The 14,642-nt window shown below is 38.1% G+C and overlaps 1 protein-coding gene across 2 annotated transcripts in view; it reads left to right on the top strand.

Annotated features, from left to right (window-relative positions):
- The window catches only part of AKAP6 (A-kinase anchoring protein 6), a 232,942-nt gene that overhangs the window by 180,474 nt on the left and 37,826 nt on the right, over positions 1-14,642 (top strand). For both annotated transcript variants that reach the window (XM_044436216.1, XM_044436215.1), the window contains 2 exons: positions 6,051-6,197; positions 12,255-12,479. In XM_044436216.1, the coding sequence (XP_044292151.1) occupies positions 6,051-6,197; positions 12,255-12,479 (372 nt within the window). The remainder of the gene's footprint in view (positions 1-6,050; positions 6,198-12,254; positions 12,480-14,642) is intronic.

A 14,642-nucleotide genomic window follows, 5' to 3' on the forward strand; every position in this document is an offset into this window, starting at 1 on the left:
TGATATAATTGGAATTAAATTATTAATGAGAGATACTTTTAAAAAGATTGTTTTATGATCTTCTATTAGGGGATTTGCAATTCATATTAATATTTGTAGTTTGATTTATATTAAAAAATAATGCAATCTATGTCCAATTAACAATACATGGCCAAAGTAATGTGATTTCTAGATCATGCAAATGGAATAAACTAGAAGAAAAAACCAAATTCTTAGCCTCAGATGTAATTTGCTCTATGAGTGCTAGCCATTTTAAATGACATTGCACTTTTAATTTTTTTTCCCAAGGCTCAGCAGCAAATTTATCCCATTCGTGAAAACTTATTATTAATTTACAAGGACAACTGTAGGAGTCTTTATAATTTTACTGTGCAATTATTTGACATAAATTGATAGTAGGAGAATGCAAGAAGTTTGCAAGAAGTAATGGCTATTTGTCTAGACAGAACAGTAATCTAAAGACCCGAACACCATCCAGGCATTCTGGTTGTATTGACTGTGTATGAAATATAACCAAGCTCCTGGACTGTTTGTAAAATGTCTCGCTTTGGTATTACGAAAAAGGTGGATGTCTAAGAGCCGTTGTGAAGGGTAGTCTGGCCTCTAGCAGATTCCTTTACTCTGCATGTATACAGCTGAGCTTTGGACCCTGGACTTTGGAATAAAAAGAGTCTTTGTTCATCAATGAATGGCATTAGGCATGGGCTTCCTAAGGGGCCACCATGAAGCCTAGGCATGAAGAGTACAAACACTAGCCAGAAAGTGTTAGCATGAGTATATATGTAGGCAGATGACAGACAAATACCGAGTTCTGCAATGTGTGCATTTTAAAAGTAATGTACATTTATTAATTTAATTGGGGTGCAACTAGAGAACAGTTTTACAAACAGTGGGCATTTTACTGCCAGTAGAGAGGAGTTATTTATAATTGTGGTTTGTGTGCACATGCCTGTGCACATCCATGCACTCGTGCATGCACTCATACATGCACATGTACCAGGGATATATGCATTCTCACATTTGGCAGTTACTTTCCTGCAGGAGAAAATCTTTGAAAACTTCCAGGGTATGATTAAGGTAAACCATAAGCATTTTATTTCTTTCCTGAAATCAAGTAATAAGGTGCCTTGAAAATAAGTATAAAATGCACTGGATGGAATGTCAAAAAGAGGAAGACCACTGCAGATCGCATAACCTACTTCTAGCAAGAGGGAAATCTGCGCTGCCTTAATTCTTCTCTCCCTTATAGCCATAGCTCCACTGTGTGTTCAGTACGCCTAGCCTCTTTTCACTATAACCAACAGAAGCACCATACAAAAGTCTTACAATGGATGTCTTAATCTCTCTGTGTGCTTTTCGAGCATTATTTTGAATTCCATCATGCAGCCTTTTTTCCCCCTTTCCTCTTCTGAAGTTTTATTACAACCACAGAATTCCCAGGGAGCTTTAGGAGCAAGGGCCGCATAATATTGCCCTAACGTTTTGCTCCAGGGAGGGAATATGTATCTTAGCCCTGCTCATTTTTTGTGATGTTTCTCTTGCTGGGAGAGTAAGCAGTGCAGTCTTATGTGTACAGATATATCACCACTACCACCACCACCACCACCACTACCACCACCACCATCATCATCTACCGCACGGTTGACATCTAGAAACCTTTCATGATGATTTCTTTCTTTGACCTCTGAGTGACTAGGCATCTTGTTCCTTAACACTGGAGGAGACAGGAAAAAAATGCCTGAGTTGCTCAATGAGCGCCTTCTAGGCCAGTTTCAAAATGGCTTATTCTTCTGGTTTCCATGGTGACAATTAATGCTGTTTCAAGGCATTGTTCCAGTCTCTATTTGGACAGAATTTGGGGGTGTGATTTTTCACACACACACGCACAAACATGTGCACACATTTTTAAAATGAAGCCAGATAACTTCAGGAAACATACTTCACAAGTTTCTCTAGATAATATTTTCTGAATTCCTTCATTGTGTTTCAAGAAATGGGCTTTCTTGAAAACTTTTTAAAAAGATGGCCAGTATAATTATGCTCCACATCTTTAACTAAGTTAAAGTGTGGGTGTGCTTGTTTTAATTGGGGAAGAGAAGGCAATTGTTAGAAAGAAAGAGTAAGAGTTGGGGAAGAGTCAAAATTCCTCAACTTAAATTACATTGTCGCTTTTATTTTCTTGAGTAGATTCAAATTAAGCAGCACCCATTTGCTCATAGGCATACTCAGCTGACTGTACTGTAAAATAAAAATGGTTTTTTTCCTCAGGCAGGTATGGTAGAATAACTTAATTATTAATCATTTTATTTATTGCAGCCATTGTTGGGTGAAGGGAAAGGGGAGAAAGGAAAGGGAAATCCTATGACTTTTAAAATTCTTAATCTCATTTTTGGCTATTGAACAGTAATCTATATCATAACATTCACAGCCTGTCACAATGGAACAGCCTTTGCTTGCTTGATGCCGAGGGTAGAATGAAAATGAAGATTAAATTATCTTCTCACCACAGGATAAAGAAACCATACTAAACTATGGTTGTGCTGCTCTGATAGAGCTGGGTAGCTAATTTTGCCTGAGAGTGTAGGTGTTTGCTGGGTAAAGTGGGGGCAAAGCATCCACAATTCAATGTAGTGCTATCAGAACCTTACCTCAGCAGTGGAATAAGCACTTTTCTTATACAGAAATAAACAGATACACTTTACTTCCTGTATCCTGAAAGAACACTGGCTGATCTTTTAATATACTCTGTATATTGCAATTAAATGGGCTTGGGAGTATAACTTGTCCTGCCAATGTATAATGTATTATCTGTCAATCAGCATCTTTCATCTTGCTGCTGGTACAGTGAGGTACAGTGAAATACAGTTTACATGGTAAGGAAGTCAGAAAGCATATAGATATTCTAACGTGTTTATTTTTAAGATAATCATTCTCTATAGCCCCTGTCACAGGGACTCCGTGATACGTTGTATAGCAAAAGCAGCTTATTTCGCAGAAAAAACAAATGATATGATAAGTCCTTATGATAACTAGAACATCATTTTTAGGAAGCATCTGCTACCAATTTTGTTTAGATGTGGGTCTTCTCCAAGTGGAGAGCCTCACCAAAATCCTTGTTAGCCAACAGCAGCTGAATCCAGGCTATCCCAGGTGAAAATTATTAAGTAGCCACGTCCACAACAGTGTCAGACAGCTAGAGGACTCCCTTAGTCTATTAATCCGCTTGGCAAAAAATGAAAGAAGTAAAACTAACTGGATTTCAGTGCCTAGCTGAAATGGACTTGGATTTTTCCTGATATTATGCGTACTTATGGAAATAATTATGTAAATCCTTTTCAGCTATATCATCTTTAAATAGAAATCAGATTACATAAAGCAGATTGTAATCTCCTCTAGTCACCCTTTCCAGCTGAAAAGGCAATCATATAGAGCCAACAAGCGTACTTGTTGGCAATTTTAGCCAAGGAAAATGGTTATCTGCTGTGTGATCCAGTCCCATAATTCCAAACCTGATTGCCTCTTGTTAATGCACATTTTTAGAAACTACGGTTCCTGGTTTCTTTTCATACAGCAAAAAGACAAGTTTCTGTTATAAATCTAGACAATCCTTTGGTTGCCTGTTATGCATATTCATGCTTATTTTGGATACACCAACACCTGATCAGTGCTCATTAATAATGAGAAATGCTTTAAATCACCTCATTTAAAACATTTTGCTCTGTGATCCACAAATGACTAATATTTGAAGCTGGCAAAATATAAATGATGTTCATGTGCAGTGCAAATGAAAGATTAAAATATGAAACTAACAATATGCAAAGATATTCATGCAAATGCTGAGGCTCTATTAGCTGAAACAGCGATTTCACACCTTTCTTGTTTTCCGTTAAGTACTCTCCAGTTGTATTTTTGTTTTGTTTTGTCAGAATACTTGTTCATGGATCTGGCAAAAGCTCCCATGTTTTAAACATTTGTCTTTAGTTTAGTTTGACTTTGCTATAGTTAGTCCTGATTTTAAATTGTTTTCCTCTGCAACAGCAACAGGACTAGATTTTCTTCTCTGAGTTTCAAGGAAAGGAAGCGTAATGTTAAGCATGCAATTTGCTAATAGCGACCCATGATTTATGCAGGCCTTTTAAATGCTTTTTGGATAATTGTGCCTCATACTGGTATTCAAATAAAAAGTATATATTGGCTCTGCTTCTTCAAATTCTTTTAAATGCTGAACAGGAAGAAGAAATTCTCTCTCTCTCTCTCTCTCTCTCTCTCTCTCTCTCTCTGTGTGTGTGTGTGTGTGTGTGTGTGAGAGAGAGAGAGAGAGAGAGAGAGAGAGAGAGAGAGACAGAACTGTGGCTAGCAAAAGTTCTGTGCAGTAGATTAAACTAGCTATTACCAGTATGACAAGTGGCAATGAACAAAACCTGCAAAACACCCACCCACCACATGGAACCAATCTCTCCAACTTGTCCTCCAGCATAACCATAGTGGGAAATGGGTGTTGATTTCCAGCAGACCTGGTTAGCACAGCATTCCTGAGTATCCCTGTCCATTCTCTCCCATTTAAAGAATAGTTCCCACTTGTTTCAGTAGGAAAGGATGAAGTTCTATACTTAGGGAGAACATTGCAGAAGGGACAAAGCCTGCTTTCATCCCAGAATCTGAGTGCCCAGACACCCGCCCCCCGGCCATAGAACCTGGGGACCTCAGGGTAGGGTGCAACATAACTTTCTTATGAGAGGTATATGTGTGCAAAGACCCCATTCTGTATACTGCTCCTCTTTCCTCCCTGTACCTATCATGATGGTAAACAATGTGTATGGGCATTTGCAAGCACACGCAGCTATATCCAGGGTAAGAGGTACCGGCCTGCCCATTTACCATGACCAGTAAAACAGAATCTCTTGCTTGTACCATCTGGGACCAGGGAGAGATTTGTCTTTGTAGTTTTGCCTGGGCTATGGAACTGTCTCCCATGGGAGGCTTCTCTTGGCCCCTCTTTATTGGTTTTCTGCCAGATATTGAAGATGTTCCCTTTTTTTTTTTAACAAAGCCTTTGGCACTTTATTACCTGTTCATTTGTCTTATACTATGACCACTGTAATTGTATTGTTTTCGTTTGCAGCTGATTTTTCTGTGAATATGTTCAGCTGTTGGATTTTAATGGTAACATTCTTTTAAAAAAATTGGGATACTTTATACTTTCTGAATTTGATTTTTTAAATTTCCTTTTTAAAGAATTTATTTTTCTTGTTAGGAAATACAAATTTCCTTTAATTGTTAGCCATCTTAAAAAATCAGGAAAGGTGGGGTTCAACAGATTTATCCTCACCTTTCCCAACTTTTGAGCAAACAATCTTGTGTGATCAAGAAATAGAACCCAAAGCCAGCAACGGAAAGGTGGCGTGCCTGTTGCACAAGTGTCTAGATGGGTCTGGACTGCTGTCACTGGACTTTTCAGGGCTGTAAGGGATGATAGGTTTGTGTTTCTCAAGTAACAGCCCACCCCATTGCCCAGGTCACATGGAAAACAGACTCTTGAAACTGAAGGAAGTTTTCATGAGATTGGCTGGCTAAATAGAAAGGTTGAATAGTGACAAAAGGCATGCCAAAGTCCTTGGTTTGTTTCTCCGTTTGCAGTCCAGCCAAATAAGCAGGTTTCAGTTGGCAAGCCTGTTGGAGGGATCTCGAATTCTCTGTTCTTCGTGAAACAAGGGTTACAAGGAAAACAGAATATCTAGACCACACCCTATGCATCCAGTCTCCAGTGTATGTGAATGGTAATCATTCTTTCTCCAGTGTCATTCCAAGGGGGAAAAGTAAAATTCATTTGGGGCCACTGTGGAAGCAGGTGGGAAACCTTCGCAGCACATGTCTATCATAATGATTGACATTTTTTAGTCTAATGTTAAAAATCACTTAGAAGCTACATGAATATACAATATTAACAGAAGAGATTGCCATCATGTATAAGCATCTTACTTTCTAAGATTCAGTTTTGATCAAGGATTTTTTTCCTATGGCTAAGTCATCTTTTCCCCCCTTTATTTCAGAGGTACAGTGTAGAAATGTCAATCAGACACCCCAAAAAGATGGACTTGCTGAATAAAGTTGAAGCTTTGAAGAGAAGTGGTGTTTTACTACCCAACAATCTCCTTGAAAAAGTGGATTCAATTAATGAAAAATGGGAACTGCTTGGGGTATTTGCATTTTTATTACTGTTTGTGGGTTGTGTGTACTTTTTGTGTCTTGAAGTATGCTGTCTGTCTGATTTCTAATTTGAAGCACAAATATCTCTTTCATTCAATTCACTACATATATTTCAAACAAGCCACTCATGCTATTATAGAAAACAAAACAAAAAAAAACCCATAGTATTTTCCTTATCTGTTGATTTTTTTATTCCCTGCTTGTCTCTTGTCTGCTTTTAATAATTTTAGTTCTATAATACAGAAAAAATGTAAGTAAAATATGCCATGTATTATGGGAATGCACCAAGTCAACTATAATACGGTATATCTGATATACACTGACTGTCATGCTTGAGTGAATGTTAATAGAATTTATTCTGAAGGTACATGTTAGAGACATCTACTCTTTAACTATTTACTATACCCTTAAGATGAAAAGTGGGGATGTCACTACATATTTCAGGCCACAATGATGGCTCAAAAAACAAATATGCAAATTTGTATGAATTTGACGTCTTGAGTCCAAGAATCCAGTCAGGATATGTTTCTTGTTGCTATATTCTGCTCATATTTGACAAAAGCAAAAAAGAAAAGAAAAGGTTTCATATAATTCATTTCATGGTATGATGGGTTCTGTTTCAGCCAAACATGAGATACAAGTTTCAGGGAAAAGATGTAATATAGTGATTCTCTTACCCAGACGCCAATAATGCACGATGCAGGAAGCATTATTGCCGATTGCTTTAAGACATATGAGAGGACAGGAGTATTTTTACTATTGATTCCATTCCTTAATCGATTTCTCTCAAAATCAAAGGCAGGATAAGTTTATTAAAACTGCTTAGATGGTAATTTAAGGATAAGGCTTACTTGTAGTGGAGATTATGCAATTATATATTTGCACGCTATAAGCATGTTGTCTAAAAACAATGAGGATGTTCCAGTTACCCTACTGCATCCTTCTCTCCTTTCACTCATGGGAGGACTGTTAGTTCTAATGACAAATATTGTGATAGTCCCATGATTTCTTAAACTTTGGAAAGAAGGAATTTATTAAGAACAACTTACACAGGGCTCTATCATTTTTGACCTACAATATGTCTTCTCCAAGGGTTTTAATCAAGATAATAAAGAACAAAAAGGTAGTTTTTAACCATCTCAATCATTTGTACTTCCACACATGCAATAATTTAATATAGTATGTACAAACCACTGGAAAGATGGAATGTTAAAAAAGTTTCAATATTATAAGACTACAATAGATAAGTTTAGCCATTTATAATCAATTAATTAATATCCTGAGTTTTTTTTTCTTACAAAGAACTCAAGGTGGCTTACCTCGTCCCGCTGCTCTCAATCTTATCTCCACAACAATAACATTGTGAGGTAGGTTGGGCTAAGAGTCTGAGACTGGCCCAAAGTCACTTAGTTGGCTCCATGGCTGAATGGGGACTCGAACTCAGATTGCCTGAGTCCCAGTCCCGTGTTCTTAACCAGTACACTGCACTGGCTCTCAAATGAACAGGATACATACAGGTTCTACCAAGATGTAATGTGTGTGTGTGTGTGTGTGTGTGTGTGTGTTGTCCTCCATTAAGTATCCAAAGGTCAGTGAAGACTGACCTAGAGGAGACGCAATCAAGTCCCACTGTCTAGCTATTGCAAATGGAAACATTCAGTCTCACCTGCCCACTGACTATAGTTCTGATGGCAATAGAGGAAGGGATTCTATTGACCCCAAAACCCCTCAAAACCTGGAACCCACATGGTTTGCATTGCATGGCTTTTGCTGTCACCTTAGTTTTTATGGAGGCCCCTTCATTCAGCAAGGAAAAAACGATGCATGTGCAGAAGAGGTTTCTGGCCTGTGTGGCAAGACTTAGAACTGTGACCAGAAAGGAACTCAGTATATGTGGACAGCCTATGCAGAGAGTCGGTGTTATTTACTTGGACTGCAATGATCCCCTGCCGGAGCATGGGGCAGTGCCCAGGACCCTAAGAACTACTCCAGGTACACCCAAGGAGGTAGGCATAGTTGTGGCATTTTTGTACCTCTCTTTTCTTTGAAGAGCAGCAAACTCCCACACCAATGTCACAGCCTGCCTTAGAAAATCCCTTCCTATTCCTAACGTGGGCACCATGAGACATGAGAAGGGTGTCTACTTACTGAAAAAAGCAATCTTAGGCCTCCCTTCAGCATACAGAATGAGCCGCTCTTTCCTTGAATCTGAGCGCCTTACTTCAAACGCAATTCTAGATGTCTGGTTACCCTTGGTAGGATGTACAATCAGTCAGATGAGTAACTAATCAACTTTTCTTCATTAAAATAATCAGATATCAAAATATAAATAAAATACTACCCTACCACATATCTTTCTTTCTGCATGTTAAGATCAAGATGCAATTTTATATCAATTTTTCAAATTAGTTTCTGCATTCACAAAAAAGTTGCTTTTTCTTCTTAAATGAAATTTCATGTATAATAAGCAGTTTTTGATTGAGTTTTCTTTAATTTAATAAGAAAAACTCTGTGGAAAAGAACAACACTAGGCACACTGTTTTAATTGGCATGATTACATTTTAATTGGCATGGAAAAAAATTAAAGACAAGGATTTTAACTTCTAACAATGGTAAAATAGAGAGATATGGTTTTTAATATTACTTTCATCTAAGGTGAACAGTGTGGAATGGAAATACATTAGAATGAAATGTCAGTGGTGCGTACAGTTTAATCTGTGAAATTTTGTCCCCTGTGCTGAATATTACTCAGTCTCAATTGCATATTAAACAACCCTATCAAGGCAGGCATTGGCATCTGCTGTGCTGACACAAATTGTGAATTAAATGAAATTGATGTCCTCTGTCGTATATTTATGAAGACGGACCATTCTCTGAAGTATTCTGTTTATGAAGAATTTATGATTGCAAACTGTTCCAGAACAAAAAAAGTGGCAATAAATTCCTTTTTGTGACCCTACCCTCCAAGGGCATTGATTTCACCTCCTGCTGCTACTTTTGTTACAGCATAAAAACAATAGCTAAAGCTGGATTCCACTGAGAGCCTTCAAATTATCAATATTTGAGCCATCAAAATAGAAGGGTGTTGCCAAGAATGTGTGTTGTTTTTTCCTGATATGATCTCCCAAACACATTATTTACACAATGCTTTAGAATACATGAGTATCTGTGGATTGAATTCAGTGTGTGTTTCAAAGCTTATTCTTAGATTCTAAATTCTCAAAACGATTTAGTCCATGGTCATTACACTGAATTGAATGCAATAATTCCTAACCCTACCCTCTTTGAAAGATGCACTGATTATTGCAGCCAATAGAAGACTAGCGCCTGAAACTTGGCTTTCATTATCCTTGAGATATATTGGTCTAGTTTCCCAAATAATTGCTCGTATAGTCCCAATTATATTCTCTTTCTCTGTAGGTTAAAACTAACAAACAGATCCATGAATGCCTCATATTCTGGCTGTTATCTAAATTTGTCCCAGGTCGAGATGTGTATACCTAACTGTACAAAAGGTAGCCCTTTCATTGTATTGAGCAGACTGCAATAAAACTGCATAAAATCTGCACCAAACTCCACTTTGCACATGCAAAACCAAACTGTGTCTTCTGTGATGTCATCACCATGCCACAGTTGCCCTGTGACACAATGCTCTGTGCCGCAATTGGTTTGCTGGGTGAAGAAGGCGGCTAGCAGCCTTCTAGCTGGATACAACTCAGCTTCCCCTGCCTCAGCTCCTTCATAAATTAGGGAATATGTGGCAGCCCAGCAATGGAAGATGCCTGATAGCCACCACCATGATGTGAAGATTATAGCTGTTCAGCTTGATCCTCAATTGGCAATAACTAGCAATACACGATTCTTGGGGAATTTACTTTTAAGTGTATAGCATAAAGGCTAAACTCACTGCAGCTATGGAGAATGGTAACTCAGCAGTAGCTGTTCAGTTACAAAAGAAACACGCTCATCCCGACTCTGTATTCTCCCAGCTGCTTTTTTCTAAGCTGTGTTGTAGGCCTAAGTTTGCCTTTCAAACATGGATGTGCTACCATGACTGGGGGGGTGGGGGCAACTGGGAACGCAACACGTCTGGGGCAGGATTAGGGAAGGATGACATATCCTCATCTCGTCCCTTCTCTGCTGAAGGCTACCTCCTAATGACTGTGGGACTAACAGACATGGCCGCAGTATAATCACGTTGTTTGGTCCTTGGCTCATGTTGAAACCAAGAATAGCCAGCCATTCTATGATTCAATGATTGTGATTTCAGTATCAGAATCAAAATATACTTCCAGAGCTGTCAAGATCCAGGTGGCATCTTATTATACTTTCTCACAAATGTTGATGGATTAAGCAGTTTGTCTTAGAAAGTCTCCAGTGAACATTTCAGTTGCTTGCGAATTCTGGAGTTAATTTCATACAGACTGCAGTTCAGCCCACTGGATCATCCTGTTCTCCTCAAAATCATTGTTCTTCTGATGAGCTCATAGTAGTATTTCTTAACGGGGCTACTGATTACATTACTTCAACATATAAATATATACAAATACAAATGTATGGGTAGTTGATTTAAAACATTTATGTAATTATTTTAAGTAAACAGAGAAATAAAACCATATATCACCAAGGAGTAAATTCAGATGTAGTTGTAACCATCCAGAGAACTTCAGCTTTGGGGTGATTTAAAAATGAATTAAAATAATAATAATATAGAGAAGACCCATTGAAATTAAGTTAGACATAGCTAAACTAACATAAGTTCCACTTCTGTCTGGATTCAAACCAATAAATATAGTTCATGCTTTAAAAATATATTGATGTGTAGATCTTAATGCCAACCTATCTACCCTTTTATCATCTTAGAATTCTTGTTAGATTTGGGAGATCTGGACTCTAGCCCCAACTCAGCCATGGGGCTCACTGAGTGACTTTGGGCCAGTGACTGACTCTCATCCTAACCTACCTCACAGGGTTGTTGTTAGAATATATTGAAAGGAGGAGTAAGATGTAAGCCACTTTGCGTTGCTTGCTGAAAAAATTTGGGACTAAAATGAATGAATATTCTAGAATAGAACATAGAAGTGTATTATTCAGTTATCCAAGTGGCAGTTCCCTTTATTATTCAATGTCTTATCCCTTATTCACTTGTGATATTAAAAAAAAAAACCAGTGGTGTTTTCAAAAACTGCTTTTGCACAAGTAGAAGGAACTTCTGCTAATGTATCACAACTCTATCCCCTATCAGTTTCAGCCAATTTTCCCCTAGTGCTGCAGCCACCTTGGGTCATATGTCAGAAAGTCTTCCAACCCAAGGGCAGGCTTTTGGAGGAGACAGAAGTATGCCGTGGGGATGAATGAGAGGGCAAGAAAGGCCTGTCCTCAAACATATTTCCACTCCCTGTATTTGGGTCCAAGCCAAAGATTTTGCTACATATTCTATAGCACATCTGACCATACCTTTGGAACAGATTCTTGTTAAAACCTGAGAGGGTAGTACAGGTGACCAGACTACCCTGGGGTAAGAGTGCTCTCCCAGAGAAGTTTGCTTATCTATGTGTGCTTGGACAGTAAGATCCATGGCAAGTGCCATGAAAAAACTCATAGCTGTGTAAATCATAAAGAAAAAAAAATCAAAATCCATGTTGATGTAATGCTTTACTTAGGTCAAACAAAAGATGAACCAGCTTGCACAATTTTAGGAGATGCTATTTTGACTAGAGTAATAAAAATATTCCAGCAACATGGATTTTGAAATTTTAATAAGTGGTAGCCTGAATCCATCCAGAGTATTATTAAGATTATTCCTATCCATCCAGGGTATTAAAGCTGCAATCCTATACAGACATACCTAGGGTTAAACCCCAGTTAAAATCCACAGGACTTACATTTTAGGAGACAAACTTACACTTATGCGATAAATAAAATGCATGAGGAATTCAAGTAATGACTGAAAGAACTATTTAGATGAAGATACTGTTGGCCAGCTATCAGATACATATGCGTTAGAACATGAGATTAATCTATGGTTTCTTTCTGTGTTGCATTAGAAAACCCTCGGAGAGAAGATCCAAGACACAATGGTAGGACACAGTGGGCTCAGTCCACGTGACCTGCTTTCGCCTGAAAGCAGCAGCCTGGTAAGGCAGCTGGAGGTCAGGATCAAAGAGCTGAAAGGGTGGCTGAGAGATACCGAGCTTTTTATCTTCAATTCCTGTCTGAGGCAAGAAACTGAAGGGACAATGAATGCGGAGAAACAACTGCAATACTTTAAGGTAATAAAAACACACACAAAGCACTGGTGCAAGTTGTGTTGCTGTTTGGAGTAAAAATATGAAATGTGTATGTATATGTGTGTTAGTCTCATGTGGCTGCATATTCAATCATTCATATATAATTTCCTGCACATTGCTGTGGGGATACAGCTTTTTTTAAATTGCAGAACTTAATTTTAGGGATACATCTTTCTGTGCATAAGCATTTACAAGGATCAACATAATTTCAGCCTTACATCTTGACTCCTTATAACTGGCTCATTGTATTCAGTGATGAATTCAGTATACTGCATCCAGCTTAATGAAGAATCATTGTGTGATTTTAGCACCTAAGTCATAAATTCCTCTTGAATAAATTTAGCATAAATAAAAGGAAAGGAAAACTCACACAGCTGCTTCCTGTGCTTTGCCTCATGGCAGAAACTTTGTTGTAGCATTGTGATCCAGTGTTAACCCCGTTGAGTCATTGGTACTAGCTAAGCCAATACAGAACCTCAGATTCAGGAGGTGAGACTTGTGAGAGACATTTCAACCTTTAAGAATGAGGGGGAAACCTGTAAAAAGCTGAAAACCAAAGGCCAGCGGACAGAGATGTGGTCATGAGGACAACCCTGACTTTGGCCTTGGCCCTGAGATTCTACACCCCTGCAGGAGTGACATTTGTGGCTTGACAGCAGGGTTAACGTTGTGCCCCCCCCCCCAGCTGTGCCCCCCCAGCTTCAGTCACCTTATCAAAGGACCCAAGTGCGCAGCTCACTCCTAACTAGTATGTTAAATTAATCACCTCATTATAAATTGATTAATAGTTAAAGCACACTTCTTATATTACTTATTTTAAAAATCAGAGATATCAGAAAACAGCACTCTCTAGCTGTGGTATGAACACATCACTTTTTTGCAGGGATATAGAGAGAATCTTCATGCCATTGTAATTTTATTAAATTTAAATCCACCGAGTAAGTTTTCAAATTCTGTAATAGCCTCTTGGGGAATCATACATAAGAGAAAATTGATAATTAACAATGTAACGTGTACAATGGGCATATTTCAAGGAATGTTTGGAACATTTTCAGGAAGTTCAGGAGATTAACTCCTGCTGTGGTTTCATTCAACTTTCTACTTTGCTAAAAATACAATAATTAATGTTCATTATAATATGCAAATCATGGTTTCACAATAGAACATTTTATATTTATACAGAATGTGTACATGATAACCAGACACAGAGCACATTTATTTCAGTAAAAAATACAGTTGTTTACTCTTTACTTTTAGATGGCAGTGTTAAATGTTAAATTGTATTGATTCTATACAAAAAGAAATGTTATTTATTTATTAGTTTTTCTTTGGAAAGAAGAGGCTGATTTGGACTTTTGATAAAAATAGAAGTAGCAGTTAAGCATGCAATGCAGAGACAGCTTGGCTCTGTTAAATGTCTGAGTTGCCCTTTGAACTTGAATATAGTAGCCTTCCACAAGACCAAATTTCATCTGGTGAGGTTCAGCATTTGGTGATTCCATAGTGGTTGTGTGAATCAGCTGCTATCCCTCTTGTACCACTGCCTGGAGTCTAATCAAGCCATGAAGGGGAGAACTGAGGAAACAAAAATTTTAGGTTGCTTGGAAACACAGTATAGTTGTTCAGACAGCAAGTAAAGCTTTGAGCTTTTAAAACTTAAAACTTCTTCAAAAATCATCCAAATTATTCACATTAATGTTTCATAAATGCAAACTCCAAATATTTGCTGAAAGTTAAAAATGAAACAATACTGTAAGTATTCTATTACTTTTTCTATTTTACTTCTGCATTTGTTTAAAAGTTGGCATACAAAATAATGCAATTAATAATGCTAAAAAGGCAAGAGAATAATGATGCAGTGGCTCCCATCCATGATCCAATAAGTCTCTAAGCCCCATGGCTTATGTGCATCCAGTGCATGGAGAAAGGCATTTCAGCAGTGATTGTCACACCTTGCACCCTGAATTTCATCTGGATGGCTGTTTTCAGCCATCTGGTAAAGCTTCTCAGAGAAGGAAGGAAGAATGGAAGGAAGGACGGAAGGAAGCTGGGTGCTATCTGGAATACGACAAGTCTCTTAACCTCCTCTCTAATGCCGACCTGCCACCTCAGTCGGGTGGCTGGCATAGCTTCTTCCACTCCTAC

The sequence above is a fragment of the Varanus komodoensis genome, unplaced genomic scaffold (assembly GCF_004798865.1).
Source record: "Varanus komodoensis strain SLA01 unplaced genomic scaffold, ASM479886v1 scaffold3, whole genome shotgun sequence".
In the NCBI taxonomy this organism is placed as follows: Eukaryota; Metazoa; Chordata; class Lepidosauria; order Squamata; family Varanidae; genus Varanus; species Varanus komodoensis.